Source organism: Heptranchias perlo, chromosome 6 (assembly GCF_035084215.1).
Source record: "Heptranchias perlo isolate sHepPer1 chromosome 6, sHepPer1.hap1, whole genome shotgun sequence".
Lineage (NCBI taxonomy): Eukaryota > Metazoa > Chordata > Chondrichthyes > Hexanchiformes > Hexanchidae > Heptranchias > Heptranchias perlo.
Genome location: NC_090330.1, coordinates 34,459,438 through 34,483,648, shown reverse-complemented (window position 1 = coordinate 34,483,648; position 24,211 = coordinate 34,459,438). Strand labels below are relative to the sequence as shown.

Below are 24,211 nucleotides of genomic sequence, written 5' to 3'. Positions count from 1 at the left end.
TTGCATTGATTTTAAAATATGCATGTGTAGTTGTGTTTGATTTGACAGGCCCGAACCCAAATTGTACTTAGAGACACAGTATATCATTTGACTAACACCATCAACCCCTCTGTTCTAACTACTACCCCTTCTCCATCCCTCCTTTCCTCCCTAAGGTTTTAGAATAGGTCATCACTGCCCAACTCCGTACTGACCAATCCCTGCTCAAATATCTTCAGTCTGGCTTCTGTCCTGCCCACAACCCTGAGACCATATTTGTCAAAGTCACCAATGGCATTCTGTGTGACTGCGATTTCAGCGGTTCTGTCTTCTTTGCTTCTGCTTAGTTTTTGAATAGCATCCTGTTTCAATGCCTCTCCTCTGTAGCAACTGATCTTTCATGGTTCCAACCTTATTTAGCATGCACATCACCTACATTGGATTCTCCTCCCTTGCCTGCAGAGTAACTTCCAATGTGCGCAATGGTTCTATCCTTGACTCTCTCCTGTAAGCAAAGGATCAGCTTTCATATGTATGCCCACAAAACCCAGACGTACCTCTTTACTACCATCCTTGATTATGTGACTGTCACCACACTGTTTGACTTTTTCGTTGATGTGAAGCAGTAAATTGTTTGCAGCTCCACAGTGGCAGGACTGAAGCCATCCTGTTTGGCTTCCATCAGAAACTCCTGCTCTAGCCTCCAATTCTATTTTCCATTCCTTGATACCTGGTGAAGCTCATTTCAGCCTCCGTGCCCTACTTAAACCTGAGTTGAGCTTCAACCCCCCCCAAATCCAGTCCAGCACCAAGACTGTCTACTTTCTCCTTTGAAACATTTCCTGCGACAATCTCTGCCTCATCCCTACTGTCACTTAAAGCTTCATTCATATCTTTGTTGCCTCCAGTCTCGATTTTGCTCCTCCTTGCTGGGCTCCCAAACTTCATCCTACATAAATTCCAACTCATCCAGAAGTTCACTGCCCGCATACTATTCCGCACAAATTCCCAGTCTCCTTCCTAATCTCCATCCCTCAGCGCATTGATTTCAAAATCCTCTTTTTCAAATCCCTCCAAAAGCTCGATCCTCCCTACCTCTCCAACCTTCTCCCGATAGGTCTTCGCAAGCACGCTCCCCTCTTCCTTTTCTGCTCTGTTACACATTTCCTTTATCTCTGCTCAACCATTTATGGCAGAGCTTTCAACCAACATGCTCACATTTTGGAACTTCCTCCCTAAAACCACTGTGCTATATCTCTCCACACCTTGAAAAGCTTCCTTAAAATCTATCTCTTTGACACTACCTTAAGCTACCTTCCCATCCTCCCATTTAATTCCTACTCATGTCTGACCCCAATTGTGAAGCATCTTAGGATATTTTGCTATGTTAAAAATGCTGTACAAATCTAAGTTGTTTGGTTTTGACAGAGTTAATGTGTACCCTCTCTTGGCTGCAAATCATTAATACAGAAAGATAAAAGGCCAAAGAATTGAAAATATTTGCTGCCATCTCAGTGATCCAAGTTCAGATTCCTTTCCAGAAAAAAGAATGGTCACAAGTTTGTTTATTCAGCAGAATACCTTGAGAATCATTATCTGAATTCCTCTGCGATACTGATATCACTAAAGGTGCTTAATCCCTATTAGCAGTGTCAATAATTAGTAGGAAGTTTCTTACAAGTTACAAATTTATCATCCAGTAATCAAATGTGGGCTGCAAAATGTGCAGATGATTCATCAGATTTTGGGATGAGGGGTAAAATGATTGGTAATTAGAAAAAATGGGCAGCGATGCTACAATAATGTATATGTGTACTTTCCTTAAAGCCTCTGCACTTTCCAATCTGAGATCTGATCTCAGACATGGCTACCTATGTCTTTTGTCAAATAGGCATCTATTTAAGTATGGATAATGAATTTACAGTCTGCAAACATTAGTGTTATATGGATCAACCTGTCCTATCATTGCCATTGTATCTTCTGACAATCCTGACCTACTATATACCCAGGACTGGTGGAGGATTCATTAGGTTATGGAAAATCTCTTACTTTGCCATTAGTACTCTAGTAAAGTTTGCCCAAGTCTGTTTTTGTTTTGAGCAATCATAAAGGTCAAATTTGTGACAGATGTTGTCTTTGTTATGGTTGTTTTTAGCTGCAGTCACCAAGTATCTATCCATCATTAAAAGTGTTGCATCTGCCTGCACTTCCAGTCCACGTTACCCTTACATCGTGTGTCACACATTTCTAATTGTAAACCTGTACATCAACATGTCATAGGAACATAGGAACAGGAGTAGGCCATTCAGCCCCTCGTGCCTGCTCCGCCATTTGATAAGATCATGGCTGATCTGTGATCTGACTCCATATACCTGCCTTTGGCCCATATTCCTTAATACCTTTGGTTGCCAAAAAGCTATCTATCTCAGATTTAAATTTAGCAATTGAGCTAGTATCAATTGCCGTTTGCAGAAGAGAGTTCCAAACTTCTACCACCCTTTGTGTGTAGAAATGTTTTCTAATCTCACTCCTGAAAGGTCTGGCTCTAATTTTTAGACTGTGCCCCCTACTCCTAAAATCCCCAACCAGCGGAAATAGTTTCTCTCTATCCACCCTATCTGTTCCCCTTAATATCTTATAAACTTCGATCAGATCACCCCTTAACCTTCGAAACTCCAGAGAATACAACCCCAATTTGTGTAATTTCTCCTCGTAACTTAACCCTTGAAGTCCGGGTATCATTCTAGTAAACCGACGCTGCACTCCCTCCAAGGCCAATATGTCCTTCCGAAGGTGCGGTGCCCAGAACTGCTCACAGTACTCCAGGTGCGGTCTAACCAGGGTTTTGTATAGCTGCAGCATAACTTCTGCCCCCTTGTACTCTAGTCCTCTAGATATAAAGGCCAGCATTCCAATAGCCTTCTTGATTATTTTCTGCACCTGTTCATGACACTTTAATGATTTATGTACCTGAACCCTTAAGTCCCTTTGGACATTCACTGTTTTTAACTTTTTACCATATAGAAAGTACCCTGTTCTATCCTTTTTTGATCCAAAGTGGATGACCTCACATTTGTCTACATTGAATTCCATTTGCCACAGTTTTGCCCATTCACCTAATCTATCAATATCGCTTTATAATTTTATGTTTTCATCTACACTGCTTACAGTGTCACAATGGAAAAACCTTATCCAAGCAATTCTAATGGGAAAACCCTACATCAACATTGTGTCATCACACTTTGTTGATGAACCAATCAAATCACTTCAAAATGCTTATTGAAACAATTTTCGGCCACCATTTTTTCTCAGTAACTGGAATTAGATGTAATAGAGAAACATCTAGAAACCGAAAATATAATATAGAATAGTCAGCACAGATTTCAAAAAGGAAGGTCATGCCTGACCAACCTTATTAAATTCTTTGAAAAAGTAACAGAAAGTGTTGACCGGAGCAATGCAGTAGACGTAATATATTTGGATTTTCCAAAGGCCTTCGATAAGGTACCACACAGTAGACTCGTGACTAAGGTCAGAGCATGTGGAGTCAGGGGCCAAGTACCAGAATGGATAGCAAGCTGGCTACAAAACAGAAAACAGAGAGTAGGGGTTAAAGATAGTTACTCAAACTGGCAAAAGGTGGGAAGTGGTGTTCCACAAGGATTGGTGCTGGGACCACTGTTGTTCACCATATACATAAACGATTTGGACTCTGGAATCGGAAGTACAATTTCAAAATTTGTAGACGACACCAAATTGGGGGATATAGTTAATACTGAGGAGGACTGCAACAAAATACAGGAAGACATTAATAAACTTGCAGAATGGGCATACAATTGGCAAATGAATTTCAATGTAGATAAATGTGAGGTGGTGCATTATGGTAGGAATAATAAGGAGGCCACATACTCCTTAGAAAATAAGAGTCTAAATGGGGTAGAGAAGCAGAGGGATTATGGGGTACAAATACACAAATCACTAAAGGTAGCGACGCAGGTTAATAAAACCATTTTAAAAAAAGCAAGCCAAGCACTGGGGTTCATTTCTAGAGGGATAGAATTGAAAAGCAGAAAAGTTATGCTAAACTTGTACAGAACCTTGGTTAGACCACACTTGGCCAGATCTGGCTTCCATACTATAAGAAGGTTATAGAGGCACTGGAGAAGGTGCAAAAAAGATACCAGAAATGAGAGTTTATACCTATTAGGAAAGATTGAATTGGCTGGGGCTCTTTTCTCTATAAAAGAGACGACTGAGCGGTGATCTGATCGAGGTCTTCAAAATTATGAAAGGGTTTGATAGGGTAGATGTAGAGAAGATGTTTCCACTTGTTGGGGAGACCAGAACTAGGGACCATAAATGTAAGATAATCACTAACAAATCTAATAGGGAATGTGGAAGAAACTTCTTCACGCAGAGAGTGGTAAGAATGTGGAACTCACTACCACAAGAAGTAGTTGAGGTGACTAGAAAAGATGCTTTTAAGGGAAAGCTAGATAAACACATGAGGGAGAAGGTAATAGAAGGATATTTTGATATGGTTAGATGAAGAAGAGTGGGAGGTGGCTTGCATGGAGCATAAACACTGACATGGACCTGTTGGGCTGACTGGTCTGTTTCTGTGCTATACATTCTTTGTAATTCTAATGTCTAAAATAAGGTTATAAGCAAAATTTTAAAAATATATAATTACCTGTTTCACAGTAACATGGCTAAATATATCCATTGGATTGTTTTTTGGGGTCTCAGCTCAGTGAGAAAGTCTTGCAGAGTTGTGGATTTCTTCATAGATCCTTCAAACTGTAGAAGCTGCTTAGCACCCTCTCAAATAACTGCATGAACTGCTGACACTGAACTACCAAACTATATTTGTAGGCAGGCCCTGTGAGTTCCAAATCCCTGAGTTACTAGAGCTCTTGAGCAAATTGCATCTCCTTCAGTTCCACTGAACTTGCTCCTTCTCACTTGTGCTCTGTACTTTTCCAAGTGCTCCCTCCTGCATCTCACTAAATGCCGCTCCCCCCCCCCCCACCCCCCGCAATGCATATATCTGTGCTGGTGTTTGTTACTGCAGGAGTGGATGACACAGGGTGTTGTGAGGTACTTGGTTGAGGATAGTCATTGGGTTCTGACAACACCTCTTCTTGAGCATCTAGAGAAACAGAAGAACATATTTTAGAATGCTTATAACAACACATCCCCTGAAACAGAGCTTTACATGGCAAGACAGATTATGCTGTAGTATGTGTGTGAGATTGAATGAGTAAGTGAATAAGAAGAGAAAAAATGGAAAGCAAAGAATAATAGCCATGAACTTGGGGGAGTCCTCTGACCTCAACATATCACACTCCCTCTGTTGCCTCCATGCCCAGAATCTCCAAGGCCTTCTATTTGTATGAAGTTAAGGGTTGTAGCTTACGTGTTTAGCAAAAATGAAAGCAATATTGGAGGCAACCTATTGACCTGGGTAGAGAATTGGTTAGGAGGTAGGAGACAGAGAGTAGGGATAATGGGTATGTACTCCAATTGGCAGGATTTGACTATTGGTGTTCCCCAGGGAACTGGACTGGGGTCTCAGCTTTTCATTATCAATGACTTGGATGAAGGAATAGTAAGCTGTATATCCAAGTTTGCTGATGGCACTAAGTTAGGTGGCACAGTAAAGGGTGTAGAACCTTCGCCACACGGACTGCAGTGGTTCAAGAAGGCAGCTCACCACCGCCTTCTCAAGGGCAATTAGGGATGGGCAATAAATGCTGGCCTCGCCAGCGATGCCCACATCACATTAACGAATAAAAAAAAAGATGGGAGCAGAAAGTTACAAAGGGACATTGATAGGTTAAGTGAGTGGGTAAAACTGTGGCAGATGGAGTTCAATGTAGGAAAGTGTGAGGTCATCCATTTTGGACCCAAAAAAGATAGATCAGAGTATTTTCTAAATGGGAAGAAGCTAAGAACTGTGGAGGAGCAGAAAGATATAGGGGTCCACTGACAGAAATCACATGCTTTTATCACAGATTGTTATTGACTGGGAACAAATGAACAGCTGAAAACCTTAAAAATCTTTGCAATCTTTTAAGTAGCTTAGATATGATTCTGCATCTAATTTTATTTTAATTAACTAATCAGTCTAAGTTAAATGTTTTAGGAAAGCTGCTTCAGTGCGACCTTGAGTTTTAGATTACTAAAATAATGATTGAATTTTCATGCAGCTAAACATTTTTAAAATAGTTTTTGGTGCTGATTTTGTTAGCTTTCGCCAGGCATTACATTATGCTGTTATTTTTGGGCTTTTTTGCTACACAAACTGCTGCATAAGGTCTAGACCTCCAAATATCCCAGACAGCAGAAATTCTGGTGTGACCACTGCTGTTTTAGGTTTCTGCTGGTTGGTTGCAAAAAAATGTAATATTAACAAATAGGGAATTGCCTTGCTATTTTGTGATACTCTAAAGGTTCAGTAGGGATATACAGTAGACTTCTTTATTATCATTTTGTTTACAGAAACCAAACAAGAAATGTTTTAAGAAAGATTGTTGGGGAAACCAGAAAAGATGCAATATTGGAGAATCTTATGATCAGGACCTGCAGTATTTTTTTAAGTACCATAATGGTGCTTCAGATAAATACATATCTAAAATTAATTTTGTTTTTCAATTGCAGTGATTTTAACATGTTTCCTGATATCATTGCTGCATGTCAGAGATGTGTTGATGGACCCTAGATATGGACAGTTCCCAAATTTAGAACCACTAAATATTTGATGGGGGATCAATTAGTGAATTTTTGGAGCAGAGTTAATATCTGTTAATGACTCCATCATTCTTAAATCACCTTCAAATGTCTGAACAGTAACGTGCAAATATTATTGTACATGTTACCGTCGTTCTATGAGCAGTAATAAAAAAAACTGAGAACGAAAGATGAGCAGTACTGGTCTGAAAAAAATTAAACCCGTTTATTTTCTGGGTCAGTCAAGCTGGATTTGTGTTAAATGGCAAATTTTTTTGAAAAGTTGTCCAAAAGCCACCAACACAGACTGATAAATCCTGAAGTTGAGGTGAGCTTTCACACATACTGTTGACTTTGGTAACAAGATTGATATGGCGTAGAGTTCATTTGGATTGAATTGTATTAAGACAAGTTTTTTCATGCCTACCAAAAATCTTAAGTAACCAATCAAACTTCTAAAAAAAAATACAAATTTGCCAATTTTCAAAAATCACAAAATTAATATCCTGTACCTCCCTAAGCTTTAATTTCTTCCTTTGTCCTGAATATGACTTTTGTGAAATAAAGCATTCCATTCACAATAGATATTTACATGATAGAAGCACAGAATTCCAGTCTCTCTCAGTGCATGGTATGGCGTGCTACTGCGTTTGGAAAGTCCCAGTCTCTAACCTTAGGTGTTTACACTGGCTTAGTGGTAGCACTCTCTCCTCTTGAGACAGAAGGTTGTAGGTTCAAGCCCCAATTCAGACACTTGGCTGACACTACATTGCAGTGCTGAGGGAGTGCTGCATTGTCGGAGGTGCCACCTTTTGGGTGAGATGTTAAACTGAGCCCCGTTTGCCCTCTAGGTGGATGGAAAAGATCCAATGACACTATTTCAAAGAAGTGCAGGGGCGTTCTCCTGGCCAACATTTAACCCTCAACCAACATCACTAAAACAGATTATCTAGTTATCTATCTGATTGCTGTTTGTGAGACCTTGCTCACAAACAGCAATCAGATAGATTCTAACATTCTAACAGTGACTACACTTCAAGAGTACATTAGTGACTGTGAAGCACTTTGGTATATCCTACGGCCATGAAAGGCGCTATGTAAATGCAAATTCTTTTTTCCTCCTTTGATCTGTGCTGAATTGATTGATCTTAACTGGGCCATTACAACCAGACTTAATATCATTGGGCAATGGAAGGAGAAAACACCAGCACAAGTCTGCTTTCAGGGAAAGATGAAAGAGGGGAGAAATGAGAGGAAGGGATTCCAATATACTCCCTTGAAGAAATTTCCTGTCCATGGATAAAATGTTTTCCCCAATTATTTGCTTTTTTAATGCTAAGCACACTAATCACTGCCACAATCCTTCTGGAAGCAACAGTACATCTTAGAAGCTGTTTTCTATTATATATATATTGCTTCTTTCTCTTCTTGATTTTTGCTTAAATTCACATGTAAACTCAACTCCAGTACCTTCAATTAGGTTTTAAAAAACATATTTTAGACTGTAGTGCCCTCTAGTGGTAGGACTTGTGTCTTACATATCCACACAAAATCATAAAGTAGACATATGGGGCTCGATTTTAGGAGCGTGTTTCCGGCGGGTTACCAGCGGGGTGGCCCCGAAAATCCCGATCTCCGGTCACGTGACCGGATCGCGACGAAATCCCGGCCACTTCCGGGTACCGCGCTGACGTGCGGGGCTGCGCGCGCAAGCCCCGCTGGTGGGAATCCCGCAGGCAATTAAAGCCAGCGGGGTTCCACTTGAGAGTACTTACCTTGCTCGTTGTGGTCAGTTAATGAGCTGAAGCAGCTGTCAAAAGAGGAAGTGTGGGATTTTAGGTTCAAGGCAGTGAGTTTCCCACACTGGGGGAAACAGTCTCCCTCCAACCAGGCGTGTTGCAGCCAGCAGCCTGTGGCAGGTGCCAAGGTGCGCTCCACGGGGGAGAGCCCTCACCCACGCAGGAGGCCACCGCGTCACATAGGGCAACCCCTGCCCTCCACCACCCCCCGCCAAGCCAGAGGACAGACCGACACGAAACCGCAGCCCCAGTCCGAGGAACCACACACCTACCCTGCACAACCCCTCAGACCAACACCTGCCAGATGGGTGGTGTGTGGAGACCCTCGGAGGACGAAGAGCATGACCAGCCCCAGCAGCCTCGCAGTCCACGCCGTCCGCCGCAGGGACGTGGATCCCCCCAACACAGTGTTGTTGCACGCCCACCTGCACAGCAGGAGGGAGGGCTACCGCAGAGAGAGACGCGTCGCAGAGGGCACTACCCTCGCCACAGGGTCCACAGACCGAGGCGCAGCTCCCCGGACCTCTCCGAGCAGCAGTGCACAGGGAGGCGCAGATTCGCTCGACATGTAGTCGTGGAGATCTGCAGCCTCTTTCATGCCGAGCTGCTCCTGGCTGGCCCCAGCACCAACTGCTTACCTGTCGCTGGCAAAGTCACCACTGCCCTCCACACCTTCTCCTCCGCATCCTTCCAGGGTGCAGCCGGCTACACCGCCGTTGTCTCTCAGTCGTCTGCGCGGACGAGCCCTGCAAATACACCTGCACCTACTCTGCAGTAACACGATGGGTGGCATCAGTGGTGGGTCCTCATAGTGATACCCAGGAGCGGGCATTATTGGACACAACGGACAGGATTCGCGGAGACATGGCAGTGGTGGTGTCAATATAATGTGTGCTGTTTGTTGCTCTGAAATTCAATATGGGTAACACCCATGACAAACCCTCAGACACCCTTGTGCACCCCCTTCATGCTGACGAGACGTTTGCCTTACGCTGCCTACTGCACATATGTGATGCATGCCCTGTGGCTGCAGCACAGGTGGTGGCAGGTTGAGTGAGGCTGGCCGTGAGGGAGATGCACGAGAGGGTGAGTATGGGATGGAGCCATGAGATTGTATGAGGATTGGGTTGCGTGTTAGTGGCGGGGTGAATACTGGCGAGGTGAGTAGGTGGAGGTAAGATGAGGATGGGGTGTGAGTGGGTATGAAGGGTGATGTGACAGAATAGTGTTGGCGGTGCCGAAGGAGATTTGGGGTGGGGGCAGTGTTGTGGCAGACGGAGTGTAGGGGAAAGACTTCGTGTTCTCACTGTGGCGGACCTACTGCGGTCATTGCAGCGCCTCCTGCACTGTATGCAGGTGGGCCATATGTTGGTGGCGCAGGTGACCCCCTCTGCCACCTCGAGCCAGGCCTTCTTGGTGGCAGAGGCAGGCCGCTTCCTCCCGCCCGCCGGGGGGAAGATCTGTGTCCTCCCCCTCCTCCTCACCCCATCTGATGATACCTGGGGTGAGGCATCATTAAACTGGGAGCAGCCTTCCCCCTGGGCTGCTCCATGCTGCAATTTGTTCCATTGGTTGCAGCATCTGTCAGTGGAGGACTGCCCCTTTAACTAGAGAGCCTCCAGCTGACAGATCGTACTGCGCATGCGCAGCCCGACCGACGCGCAGGCCAGCGCCGTGGACCCCGGAGGAGCAGGTAATTGATTCCTATTAGTGGGTTGCCTGCTACGATTGCGTGGGCAACCCACTAATTTCGCCGTCCGCGTTTTCGACGCTCCCGGAGGACCACCCGCTGGGAACCCGCAGGCCTGCTAAATTCGAGCCCATGATGAGGGAGGCCATTTGGCTCGTCCATCTAGAATAAAAAACTTAATTTCCCTCATCACATGATCCAACTGTCTCTTAAATGAATCTAAGGTTTTGACATCCATTACCCTACATGGAAGACCATTCCAATTGTCGATAACTTTTTGCATGAAATTCTTTCTGACATCAATCCTATATTGTCCTTTTACCAATTTTCCCTTACGCCCTCTTGTTCTTGTATCCTGGAATATGTTGAAATAGTGCTATGAATTAACCTTATCTATGCCTCTTAATATGATGTATCCTTCTATGAGATTCTCTATCAGTCACCTCCTTTCAAGGCTATGCTTGCTTATAACTTGCTGTTTGTTTAAAAAGTTCTAAGTATACTTTGGTTGGGTGGCACAATTCTCCCTTTTCTAGTCATATTTTCCTCAAGCTAACAATGTTCCTAAAAACTCTGAGTTCTGATGAGCAATATTGAACATATCCATCTTCATTTTTCTGTTTAGTTTTTATCTAACTGACAGATGATAATATGATTGGAAATCAACAGAAGAAATGTCTTTACATGTTTAGAGGAGAAAGAACGTGTGGGCAAAGTACAGTGGTATCTCCTGTTAGGTGACATTTATTTAAAAATATGTAGAAGTGAAGTACTTTATGTTGAGAGGTATACACTTCCATCATCTATTTAATTTCCACAATAGCAGCAAACATCACTAACCTTGTGAAAATAATATAAATGTTATTACTTCCACTACTTCAAACCTCTCTGATTGATTCTGCCAATTTATTAATAAATCATGCTGTCAGCTGCATCTTGTAGGAAGTGAGTCAAGACTGTTTCAAGTCAATTCACACAGAATCTTTATAATGAGCGCGGAGAGGATTTTAATCCCATCAGTTTGGATTGCATTTGAACCCAACTCTCAGTATTGAAAAGGGCAGTGTGATAATCCACTGTGCATCCAGTTCCCCGGCTTCCAGTATTCAGATTCTGTAGTATGCTTTCAGTTTATTAAAATGGCTGAGACATATATATGAGATCATGAAGTCATTGTGACATATGAGTGGAGTTGTGAAATTCATTCCCAATCTTTAGAGGTCCTGCTAGCTTATAATACAGTTTACATGATGTTATTTTTTTTAAAAAACTGTAGTGTAAAATTATTGCATAATGTTTTTAGAAAGTTCCAATTCATCCAAGCTCACTGATGTTGGAAGTGTGAATAACTATCGACATAAAATAATCTTGCATATTATGTTACACTCATCAATAAAGTATGCATCGTTTTAAACTAGTGCACAATGCAAGAACATACCAAAATACGGGAATGTGTGCAATGTGTTCATTTAAATTGGCCTTCTCATTAATTACTATTCTCTGTGTTATATATTTATGTTTTGAAACACTATGCCAATACAACTCCTGAGACCCACTTCCTCACATGATGTACCAGAGGATTTAGTATACACAGTTTGAAGTTTGAGATTGTCAAGTTAACTGTTGTTTTTAGAGTAACATACCTTCAAATAGATCACATTTTGCAATCTTACTCAGAAATTCTAACAGGTCTGTGTGTATCTGACTTTCCAGAGTCGGCCATTGGTGGAGAATGCTCTGTTGATTACCTTTCAAAATGACTGATAGCTTGTATCTTGTTTGCTTATTTGACCTCTTGTTATATTATCTTTAATCAGGCCTGACTGTCTGATTTTGAAGCTACAATACTCAGGCAGTGAGAAAGTTGTGATCGAAATCTGTAGTGTTATCTTTTAACTGATGTTAGTTATACTAGCTTCAAAAGCATCCTTATGAGCTCCAGTGTAAAGTAATTTCTCCCTTATGTTTCCGTATTACTGCTCCTAGTCTATCAATGCACCATCTTAAAATTGATGTATAGGTTTAACTTCCAATGTGTGAACATATTTGCATCTCAGCCTTTCCTGCATTATTTCAGAAAATGGACAAAGTAACTATGTTACTAATGCCAAAGGAGAACGGATGAGTGCCAAGTTGAGGTCGCTGCCTGGGGTTAATGATCCTTATGAAACCAGCAACAATAAAGATATAGGCAAGTACATGGCTTTTTTTTCCTTTTCTTTATGTTGTGGAGAAGGTCCCTCTTTATACATACTGGTGATGCAGAAAAGTATATTGCATTGTACAGTAATCATTAGACGAAGTGACTAAATAGTTCTATACTTCCCACACGTGTAAGACTTTTGGTATTCTACAAGAATAGCAGGTGTTTCATAATATTAATAAAAGGATCTTTTTGCCATTAAGGTGAAAGTTGACCTATATATCTAATATCAAAATAAAAATGCACAACAAATTCGCTAAGGATTATCATGCGTATTCGTTAATCCTAAATATCAACTGTAATACCAGAATCTGTGAAATATCATTTTATCCCTGATAAAAGCCACAGTTAAGGTCAGTTTACCTTTTGGTAAAATGCATTTGGAATTTTCAGGGTTTCCATTGCATTTTGAATTTCCTACATTGCTTTGTTTTATGCTTATGCATGTGCAATATTCCTTCTCAATCTACACAAGTTTGAAGGCAATACTTCCTTCCATTTTTTGCAGTCTTCTCAGTATAATTCTGTCATCACACTGGATCTCTGACACCTGTTTTGTGTTTTTCTGTGGTGGTAGCAAAGGCACAGTTAGAACACTCAGACATTGTGAAAATGGCATCTGCAGTGAGACCACCTTCAAGAGTTGATTTTGTATCATGGGTGCTACATTGGCATTCTAGTGCAACTGCAGCCACTGCCACTTCTGATTGAAACATAGAAATATAGAAAATAGGAGAAAGAGTAGGCCATTCTGCACTTTGGGCCTGCTCCGCCATTCAAAATGATCATGGCTAATCGTCTAACTCAGTACCCTGTTCCCTCTTTTTCCCCATATCCCTTGATCCCTTTAGCATTAAGAAATAAATCTATCTCCTTCTTGAATACATCTAATGACTTGGCTTCCACTGCCTTTTGCGGTAGAGAATTCCACAGGTTCACCACCCTCTGAGTGAAGAAATTTCTCCTCGTCTCAGTTCTAAATGGCATACCCCTATCCTGAGACTGTGACCCCTGGTTCTGGACTCCCAAGCCATCGGGAGCAACCTCCCTGCATCTAGTCTCTCTAGTCCTGTTAGAATTTTATATGCTTCGATGAGATCACCTCTCATTCTTCTAAACTCTAGTGAATATAGGCCTAGTCGACCCAATTTCTCCTCATACGTCGGTCCTGCCATCCCAGGAATCAGTCTGGTAAACCTTTGTTGCACTCCCTCCATGGCAAGGACATCCTTGCCATGGAGGGAGTGCAACAAAGGAGACCAAAACTGCACACAATATTCCAGATATGGTCTCACCAAGGCCCTGTATAACTGCAGTAAGACATCCCTGCTCCTGTACTCAAATCCTCTTGCAATGAAGGCCAACATACCATTCGCCTTCCTAACTGCTTTCTGCACCTGAATGCTCGCTTTCAGCGACTGGTGTACAAGGAAACATAGGTCTCGTTGCACCTCCTCTTTTCCCAATCTGTCACCATTCAGATAATAATCTGCCTTTCTGTTTTTACAACCCTCGGTCACCCTGCAGCCACGTCTCCGTAATCGCAACTATATCATAACTGTTAATATCTATCTGCACTGTTAATTCATCTAGCTTATTGCAAATGCTCCGCGCATTAAGACACAATGCCTTTAGACTTGTCTTTTCAAGATTGCAAATCATCTTAGTTTTATTTTGCACTATGGCCCTATTTGTTTTTCGCTCTTGTTTTTTCTGCCTTCCACTATTGCTTCTTCCCTTTCTGTCTTTTCTTTCTATCCTTGTTTCCCCCTCCTCTGTCTCCCTGCTCAGGTTTCCATCCCCCTGCCATTCCAGTTTAAACCTTCCCAACAGCACTAGCAAACACCCCCGCGAGGACATCGGTCCCGGCCCTGCTCGGATGTAACCCGACCCGCTTGTACAGGTCCCACCTTCCCCAGAACCGGTCCCAATGTCTGAGGAATCTAAATCCCTCCCTCCTACACCATCCCTGCAGCCACGCATTCATCTGGTCTATTCTCCTGTTCCTATACTCACTAGCACCTGGCACTGGTAGTAATCCTGAGATCACTACCTTTGAGGTCTTGCTTTTTAATTTATCTCCTAACTCCTTAAATTCACCTTGCAGGACCTCATACCTATTTTTACCTATGTGGTTGGTACCGATATGGACCACGACTACTGGCTGTTCACCCTCCCCCTCCAGAATGCCCTGCAGCCGCTCTGTGACATCCTTGACCCTAGCACCAGGGAGGCAACATACCATCCTGGAGTCATGTTCCGCAGAAACGCCTATCTGTTCCCCATACAATTGAATCCCCTATCAATATAGCCCTGCCACTCTTATTCCTCCCCTCCTGTGCAGCAGTGCCACCCATAGTGCCACAAACTTGGCTCTTGCTGCTTTCCCCTGATATGCCATCTCCCCCAACAGTATCCAAAACGGTATATCTGTTTGAGAGGCAGATGGTCCCAGGGGACTCCTGCTGTACCTGCCTAGTCCTTTTACTCTGCCTGGCGGTCACCCATTTCCTTTGGGTGATTGGGTTATTTTTGCCCCGCAATACACAGCAATATGCAGCAAATCGATATCACAGGGCATGTACACTTTAAGCGTATTTTTGTGAAATTCTGAGGACTCTTATCTTGTCACCCTTATAATTGGAATTAGCAAGCAATATAACCTCATATCTCCATCCATAAAATTGACCTAGTGCAACACAGTAACCGATAAAGATAGTAAAAGATGCTATCTTGCAACATGATTTTCACAATGTCCTAACGATGTTTTCATTGACTGCAATTTTCTCCTTTCCTCTTATCACCAATTTCACAACCCATTAAGGAATATTGTGTAGTCTCACATACTGAACATGTTCAAGCCATTTGAGTTAGTATTGATAAGTAAGTCTTACTGCTGCTAGCTGCTCATTTCTCATGTTGTTTCCCCATTGGTCCTTCTAGATGTCATTTAGCCAGCATGTTTCGAGAGTATCTAAGCTCCACTTTTTTTTTACCCTTCATAGACACCACCTTTGCATTTCATATTACTATAATTTATTAAAATTGGAATGCCTTGCCATTTTGCCTGTAAGTGATATTCCTGATAGAATTTTTCAATGTTATGCAGCACTCTGTGACTGCTGCAGTTGTTTATATATCAGAGTTGTCTTGTCTCTGGGTTGTTTCTGGAATGAAAGGCATTTTTACATGGACAGGTCGTTAGCCTGACTCACAACCTCTTACTCGGAGGACCAGTGGACTGCCTTTAGTCTGGCTCCTACCTTTCAACCTGCCTGACTTGCCCTACCAGGAGTTATATTCCTGCCAAGTTCATAGAGGTTCCATAACTGCACTCTCACAAACATGGAGTCACTGCAAGATAACCAAAGCAATGTTGGCCAGAGTGTCTCCAGCTCTTCTTGAGGGAAAGCAGAGACGTGCTACTGAGCTGGAGAAAGCCTTCATTTTAAAAGATACAAGCCTGATCAAAGTAAACTAATCTGGAATAATTTCTTTACTCAAATGGTAATGAGCATTTTAAATAGACTTCCCGGTAGGGTAGTGGAGGCGAATCTTCCAACTCATGAGCAAACTACAGGAGATCAACAAGTAGTGATATTAGTGGAAATGATTTCTACCCATTGCTTAGTTTTATAATGAACTTCATGGGTTCAGCTGTAGTCACTTGGAGCTGATTTATAAAAAGTGCTGCTTTGCATTTTTAGATATTGTATATTTGAATTGCATGTCTTATCTGTAAACTTGTATTTTAATTGCAGGCCTTAATATTCAGTGCTGTGTTGGTTAAAATTATCCATGTAAAAGGAATATGTGCTAGTTCATAACATTTATACTTACCGATAACTTTACTTGTTAATAAATTTATCCTGACCTCAGTGATTACCCATGAATGCATCCTGTAGTTTTCTAGTGGAGAGTGTTCAAGTCTTTGGCTTCCACTTTTATATCACCAAAACTAAAGCTTATCAGGTTTCTGATTGAACTTTGGCTTTAACTGTGAAACAGTTGAGTAAATCACAGGGTTCGGATTTCAGTTTCAATTAAATTTATTAACCCACAGCCCAAGTTCTAATTTGTGAACAAAGAACAGAATATGAAATTACTCATTTCTGTAGGGTAAGTAATATAACATTTTTCAAGCAATTTTTTTTGACTGGCAGATTCTTGGTTTCAAATGTACATGAGGGACATCTAACAATTCCTCCTAAATGTTTGCATTGACCTGTATAATAATTTGGTAAAAATGTGTGCTGTTTTAAATTGATTTTTTAGTCGCTTTCTGTAATAACAGATGCTTCATACGTGGATCCACTTGGACCACAAATAGAACGGCCCAAAACTGCAGCTCGAAAACGGGTTGAAGAAGATGAATTTGCAGATGAAGAACTAGGAGATGATTTGCTACCAGAGTAATGACTGCACCCACCCAGGTAGAAAACCAAATGTCACTTTCATAGTTGATGTAGGGTATTTTTGCCTTGATGATGTATACATTAAATTAATTCATTTTTATATTTGCCACAATTGTATTTGCTTTAATGTACTTACTAATCTGTGGTATGTATTACATTTATAGTAGTTAACTATAAATTACTTGTAAATATAAAACTTGTATATTTTTGATATTTTAAAGATTTGTAATAATCATATTGATATAATGTTAAAACAATTGTAGTTCTATGGTTCTCTGAACTGTCTGTATTTAAAGATAGACTAAAATCTCCAATTGTGATTACATTCAATTATCAGCATAGATTAACTGTTCAATATTTCATTTATGGATAAGAAAGATATTTAAGTATTTAGGATTGAAGGCATGTGACAATTTCTGTTTACCTTTATGCCAATATAATCTCATTCTTGCACTTTTTCTGGATATTACTTTCTTATTAAATATAAAATCAAAATTGATATGTATAACTGTAGTTTTGTAAATAAAACTATATTGGCCAAATGGCCTGTTTCTGTGCTGTAAATTCTATGTAAAATAAATTAATAGGTAACATTTCAGCTCCAATTCAACACCAGCACAGAAGCGATAGGCAGACTGACTTCCTCCTCTGCTGTAAACTCTATGATTCTAGTAGCTTAACGTACAATAAAAATGAAAAGCAAAATACTGCGGATGCTGGAAATCTGAAATAAAAACAGAAAATGCTGGAAATACTCAGCAAGTCAGGCAGCATCTGTGGAGAAAGAAACAGAGTTAACGTTTCAGGTCAGTGACTTTTCATCAGAACCTTCTAACGATAGGTCATTGACCTGAAACGTTAACTCTGTTTCTTTCTCCATAGATGCTGCTTGCCTTGCTGAGTATTTCCAGCATTTTCTGTTTTTATACAATAAAAATGGATTGTTGTTGATTTCACTGAGTTAAAAGGAGAATGGAACATGCATGTGATCAGTTTGCTTGTTCCTCTGACCATACCAGTTTTCTGATGGAGAGATATGACCAGGGCAATTTCTCCCCAGGACTCCATGGCCTTGCCACCTGGGATCCATTCCTTGTCCAATATACACAGCTCCTGGGCAACTACTCAGTTCATGGTTTCCATTATCAGCATCAGTAGCGGCTCTGTGAAGTTGAACTAAGATTTGCAGTGAGTTTCTCTATTCAGAAAGTACTGTCACAATTGTTCCGGTAAATCTTGTGCAACAATCTTTTTTTTCCCACTTTTGAGTCTCGGCAGCTAGAGATGTAATGACGAGAACACCATTCCATTAATATTTTAATCAGCATAAGCTGTAGTTTAAAGTTTCCCATGTCCTTTATAAAGTCCATTATTATTAATTACACATAAAAATTTATGCTGTGCCGGGTCATAAAATATATCCACAGTTCTGTGGCTGCATTTGTGTGGCAACACTGATGCATGTCACAATGTGGATGTAGCACATGCTATTCAATTGGGATAGATAAAATGGTGGCAGAGGAAAGAAAGCAGCAAACTGTGTGCAATTTTAGAGTTAAGAGAAATGTAACTGTTGGTGGCAATGAAGCTGTAGAATGAACGGACAACTGGCCAGCTGCTATGTAGAAATTTTAAAGAGCTGACCATCCTTGGATAAACTGTCGTAACAAGAAAGTAGTATCTGAGGTCTGCAGTACTCTCTGTTGGAGTGTTCTAAACTCAAAATGTATCAGTGTCAAGTGAGTGGTGAAAGTTTTGGGAAACATACAAGAGTATAACTAGAGAAACTAAATTACGATCTTTGAGAAAGGTGATATTGGAACACAAAAGCTCCTTGATCCACAAAACAGCTGTCAAGATTCTGGATGAAATTTAAAAAAAGAAATTATGAAAAAAAATGTGGACAGAATGTGTGCAGCTGAACTGGATTCTACCACAACAATTTTCTACACTGCATACTATCTGACCAGGAATGATTGCCCATATTTGGACCATCCAGAACTAATTGAACTACAGGAAATAAAGGACCAAATCTTGGAATTGGACTACACTCATGTTACAATGCAACAGAAGTCAATGACCACATCGCCAAGGAGATGCAAAAGAAAATCTGCAACCAGACTAAAGCAGATCAAGGTAAGATATCAATTTTAATTGATGAATCTGCATCCATTAATATATCAATATATCTTGGATGTGACACTAACAAAACATGAAATTCCTGATCAGAAACTATTCAACAAGCTTGCTTCAGTGTTTTAAAAGTCATGGATTTGATGTCAGCATATATATGTCTATTGATTCTGGTGAGGAACAGGTGTGATCCCAGTTTACAGATTTGAACTTGCTCCACGTATTATAAAAGGGTCTGTTTGACTTTGAAGAAGATTTTCACACAGCGAGTTGTTATGACGTGGAATGCACTGCCTGAAAGGTTAGTGGAAGCAGATTCAATAGTATTTTCAATATGGATTTGGATATATACTTGAAAAGGAAAACTTTGCAGGTCTATGAGGAAAGACCAGGGGAGTGAGACTGAGTGGAGGCCCTTTCAAAGAGCCGGCACAGCATGATGGGCTGAATGGCCTCCTTCTGTGCTGTATGATTCTATGAAGATGCTGGACATAATTGCCCCAAGGAACTTGCACTATTAGTTAACTGTGCAAAACAGAAAGCTCATTTTACAGTTGACTGCAAGTGCAGTTTTAGCCACATGAACTTAATTTTATCCCTTCACACTCTGTTCTTAATCAGGCATGTGTGGTTTATCAAACTGTATGGACCGCGAGTCTGCACAAAGAATTCAGAGGCATATATGAAAACTTGGCTTTGATCTCACAGGTCTGAAAATGATACGAGAACTCACGATGCATCCACAACCAGTTATCATGGACTCCCAATGGAAGTTCCTTTGAACTCAGCTCAGTGACTGTATGGCTTTTGTAAACTGAAATTTTCTCCTAATTTCATGGCAATATCATGTATACATACTTGTACAATGTAATTTGTAATAATTAGTTAAAATTAAATTTATTCAAGTTTCAAAACCAAACTATTTACTTGGAATTGTTTCATTGTACTGTGTACAGCCCAGTGATCATCTGATATGTTGCTGAATGCCAGAAAGCATTTCTGCACTTTGAAATTTGCTGCAACACTATTGTCATCGGCTAAGATAATGGACTGGAGAATTATTCCCAGATCTCCATCAATGTCACTATATTGCCAGCTGATAAGAGATGGGAAAAAGGCCAGATCAAATGCCCTTCTAATTTTTCCCTGCACAAAGCACCTGGCCTCCTTCTGTGTCTCTCCATGACCGTGTGAATCAGATTGAGAACTCAGTGGGGGTAATTTTGACTTTGGACGATAGTGTAAAACGGGTGATAGCAAATTGGCAGCCCATTTTACATCTCTCCCCATTTTTATTTCCATTGAAATCAATTCAATGAAGTTAACCTGCCGATTCATCATCACCCCCGTTTTACACTATCACACAAAGTTAAAATTACCCGCAGTATGTGAGAAATAGGGGCATGAAATGCACATTGAAGCTCCACCTGTGCTATCATGTCAACCGTTATTATTAATAGTACTTGCATTTATATGGTGCCTTATCACAGCAAAACCTCCGAATGCTTCGTGCAATTAAGTACTTTTGAAATCCAGTAACTGGTATGTGGGGAAATGCGGCAGCCATTCTGCAGCAATAATGTCCCAAGTAACTTGTGCAGTGTTTTTTTATTGACTGGTTGACCTCAAAATTGATAAATTTTGGTTATCAACAATATAATATAATTTGCATTCATATAGTATCTTTCATGTAATAAAATGTCCCAGAGCTCTTTGCAGGGACACCATGCAGTGAGGGGAAAATATTTAAGGGAGGTAGCAGAAGGAATGGTCAAAGAGATAGAAACTGAAGAAGCTTTTGAAAGAGGGAAGGGAAGGGAAGTAGTGAGATTTAGGAATTTAGGGAGGGCATTCCAGAGTCAAGACAACTAAAGGTGGAGCAGAGAGAGGGGTGAAGCAATGAGGTCAATTTTGGAAGGCTGGAGGGCATGTGCTGGCATGTAGGGTCTTCTTTCTGGGCATAAGCCAAGTCTCTCCTATTTGTCCTCATAACTCAGACTCCTGATACTAGGGATCAGCCTTGTAGCTCTTCTCTACACTGCTGGCAGTGCTTTAATGTCTCCTTTGTTTCTTGGCGATCAGAACTGGACACAGTACTCAAGCTGCGGTCTGACCAGAGCACTGTATAGTTCAATCTGATTTGTATTGTACAATTTGGGCTATATGGTCCAGCATTCTATTGGTTTTGTTGATTGCTACTCTGCATTTGCTGGATCTGTTGAACGTTGGGTTGGCTAAAAACTCCTAGGTCTCTTCCAACTTTATCCTTAGCTATTTCAGTGTTCTTCATGGAGTCTATATGTTGTCCATTTTTCTTTCATGTGTCCAATACTTTTACACTCGTCTGCATTAAATTTCATTTGCCATTGTTTGGTCTATTCATAAGCATTCCCTGATGCACTGAGTCATAAAGCAGTCATGATTTGCATTTATCAACTCTTGACTCTAAACCATTTGTGTTTTTCCATTTTATTTGAAGTCTCCCATTAAAATGATTTTCCTGTTCTCACACATCCTTCTTATTTCATGTGTTGACCTGGTCGTCTGTAGCATACTCCTGGTAGCTTAGGTTTATTCACATTAGAGATTTGTATCAGAGTACTTCTTTATATAACTTACTCCTCCTGGCTACCCCTGACATAAATGGCTACATCTTTGCTGTCCCTTCTATCCTTTCCGAACATTCTACCTCTGAATGTTAAATTTATTTCCATCCTCTGCATTTAGCCATGTTTGTGATATTTAGCCATGTTTGTGATCAAGTTGCTTTAATTCTATGATGTCATCGTTTAGAAACAACGATAACATCATAATTTTAAGGAGTTATTTTGTTCCCTCTGGAGGAGCGCCTGTGGGAGATGGAACTGTAACGCTACATGGCTGATTCTGGAACCCGTGTTCCCATTGAGGAAACCTCTCCCTACACAATTTCCTATTTAGTCTCAAAGTATGAATGGTGCGATTCAGCAGAATTTCCTGTACAATTCCAGAAGAAATGAATTGCTCTAGAAATTTTGCTCTGGAGTTTTGTAAAAAAATCACTATTTTCGGTATTTTCTTTTTGAAACGTGTTACTTTCTGATTTTCTGTACGATAGAGATACAAAGACACCCAAGAACTAATAGCTACAACGAACACCAATAAAAGTATCATTTACAACTACTGTATTATCTTACAACCAATGCCAGTAACAAACCTCATCATGCTGTTCAACAAAGTTTTAGAAGCGAGATAATGGATTATATTTGGAAATAGAACTAATCGTCCAGGTCACAGGTCTCACAGGTCAAACCGTCTGCGCGATATTCACATATCAATACAGTGGTATGAAATCCCTCTTATTTTTATAAAGGCGTTAATCTGTTTATCATGTCAACGTGTTGAGATGCTAATATGATGTGGAGATGCCGGTGATGGACTGGGGTGTACAAATGTAAGGAATCTTACAACACCAGGTTATAGTCCAACGGTTTTATTTGAAAATCACAAGCTTTCGGAGGCTTTCTCCTTCGTCAGGTGTGAGTGGGATTCCTTGAAAGTTACCGCATATATAGTCAGAGAACAATGCCTGGTGATTACAGATAATCTTTCCAACTGTCCGTTATCAAGGCAATCAAAGGAATTGAATAGTGTTCAGACAGGGAGACATTAGATACAAGACTACTGAATATACAAACGGCCAGAACCAAAGACAGAGAGAGCGAAACATCCGAAAGGCAGAGAAAGAGAATGACCAGTTGTGTTAAAAACAGATAACTTTTTTTTCGCTGGTGGGGTCACGTGTAGCGTGACATGAACCCAAGATCCCGGTTGAGGCCGTCCTCATGGGTGCGGAACTTCTGCTCAATTTCTGCTCGACGATTTTGCGTTGTGTCTCGAAGGCCGCCTTGGAGAACGCTTACCCGAAGATCGGTGGCTGAATGTCTTTGACTGCTGAAGTGTTCCCCGACTGGGAGGGAACCCTCCTGTCTGGCGATTGTTGCGCGGTGTCCGTTCGTCCGTTGTCGCAGTGTCACACGGCAATTACACTCATTTCTTATTGGAGATTAACACAAAAATGGAAGACCATGGGTCATAGGAGCAACCGACAGGTAACTGGATATTGTGGCGGGAGAAAGAACTAAAAAAAACCTAGGCAACTTGAGTTAAAAATTATTTCAGTTACATAGAAGGCAGGCTAACAAACTCTATCCGGGGGAGAATGGGAGAACTATGGGCTTGCATATTGAGTGTTTACTGTAGGATGGTAGAGCAGACAGCTGAATAAAATGATTCGCCGGCTCGTCCACCGTAACTTCGGCGGAAGAGCGGTGGGAAAATGCCTTTTTTACGAGGTTTCCTGACACTTCCACCGAAGTTACAGTTGACATGATGCTGGAGGGCAGTTGCATCCTGTATAGAAGTAGTTTTTATTTGTGATGCTTCATGTTACATTTCACATTTCCCTCCATCCATAAATCGTCATCCAAGCCACCGATCTCACCTATCTTTACCTGCTGCATCGAGGCTGAATAGCAGCAATTCTCAGGCCAGGCTCGCCTGTGCTGGGCACCGAACAGCAAAAAATTAATCACGGAAACTGTTACCCGAATCTTGGCAACATGTCCCAATCCAGGTCGTGTGCATAAATTTATTACACGTCAGGAAACTTTTACAGGCAGAATTCCAAACTGCTTTGATTCTGTTTCGAGACCTGTCGTGTGCTGTAGGTTCAGATCACCCAAATTAATTTCATAACCATTGGTGTTATGGTGAAGTCATACTCATTCTGCTGATGCTCAATCTGATCTGCTCTCATCTGCTGCTGAAACCCTCATCTATGCCTTTGTTACCTCTAGACTTAACTATTCCAATGCTCTCCTGACTCACCTCCTATCTTCCACCGTTCATAAAATTGAACTCATCCAAAATTCTGCTGCCCATATCTTAACTCGCACCTGGTCCTATTCTCTCATCACTCCCGTGCTTGCTGACCTACATTGGCTCCTGGTCCAGGAACACCTCGATTTTAAAATTCTCATCCTTGTTTTCAAATCCCTCCATGGCCTCGCCCCTCCCTAGCTCTGTAACCTCCTCCAGCCCGGCAACCCTCCGAGAGCCTTGCACTCCTCCAATTCTTGCCTCTTGCACATACCTGACTTTACTGCCCTCAGATGTAGTCTACTACAGTAAACAGTCAACCATGTTGGTGTGGGACTAGACTCCCACTGCCTTATATATATTAGCATGGTAGTGGGACCAAGGAGCATAACAATAAAAC

The 24,211-nt window shown here is 41.3% G+C and overlaps 1 protein-coding gene across 3 annotated transcripts in view; it reads left to right on the top strand.

Annotated features, from left to right (window-relative positions):
* Positions 1-17,453, top strand: part of ift88 (intraflagellar transport 88 homolog) — a 132,493-nt gene extending 115,040 nt beyond the window's left edge. For 2 of the 3 annotated variants that reach the window (XM_067986081.1, XM_067986082.1), the window contains exons 25-26: positions 12,278-12,391; positions 16,698-17,453. In XM_067986081.1, the coding sequence (XP_067842182.1) occupies positions 12,278-12,391; positions 16,698-16,819 (236 nt within the window). In that variant the 3' untranslated portion in view covers positions 16,820-17,453. The remainder of the gene's footprint in view (positions 1-12,277; positions 12,392-16,697) is intronic. The other variant, XM_067986083.1, reaches the window with a different exon arrangement.
* The last annotated feature ends 6,758 nt before the right edge of the window (positions 17,454-24,211 follow it).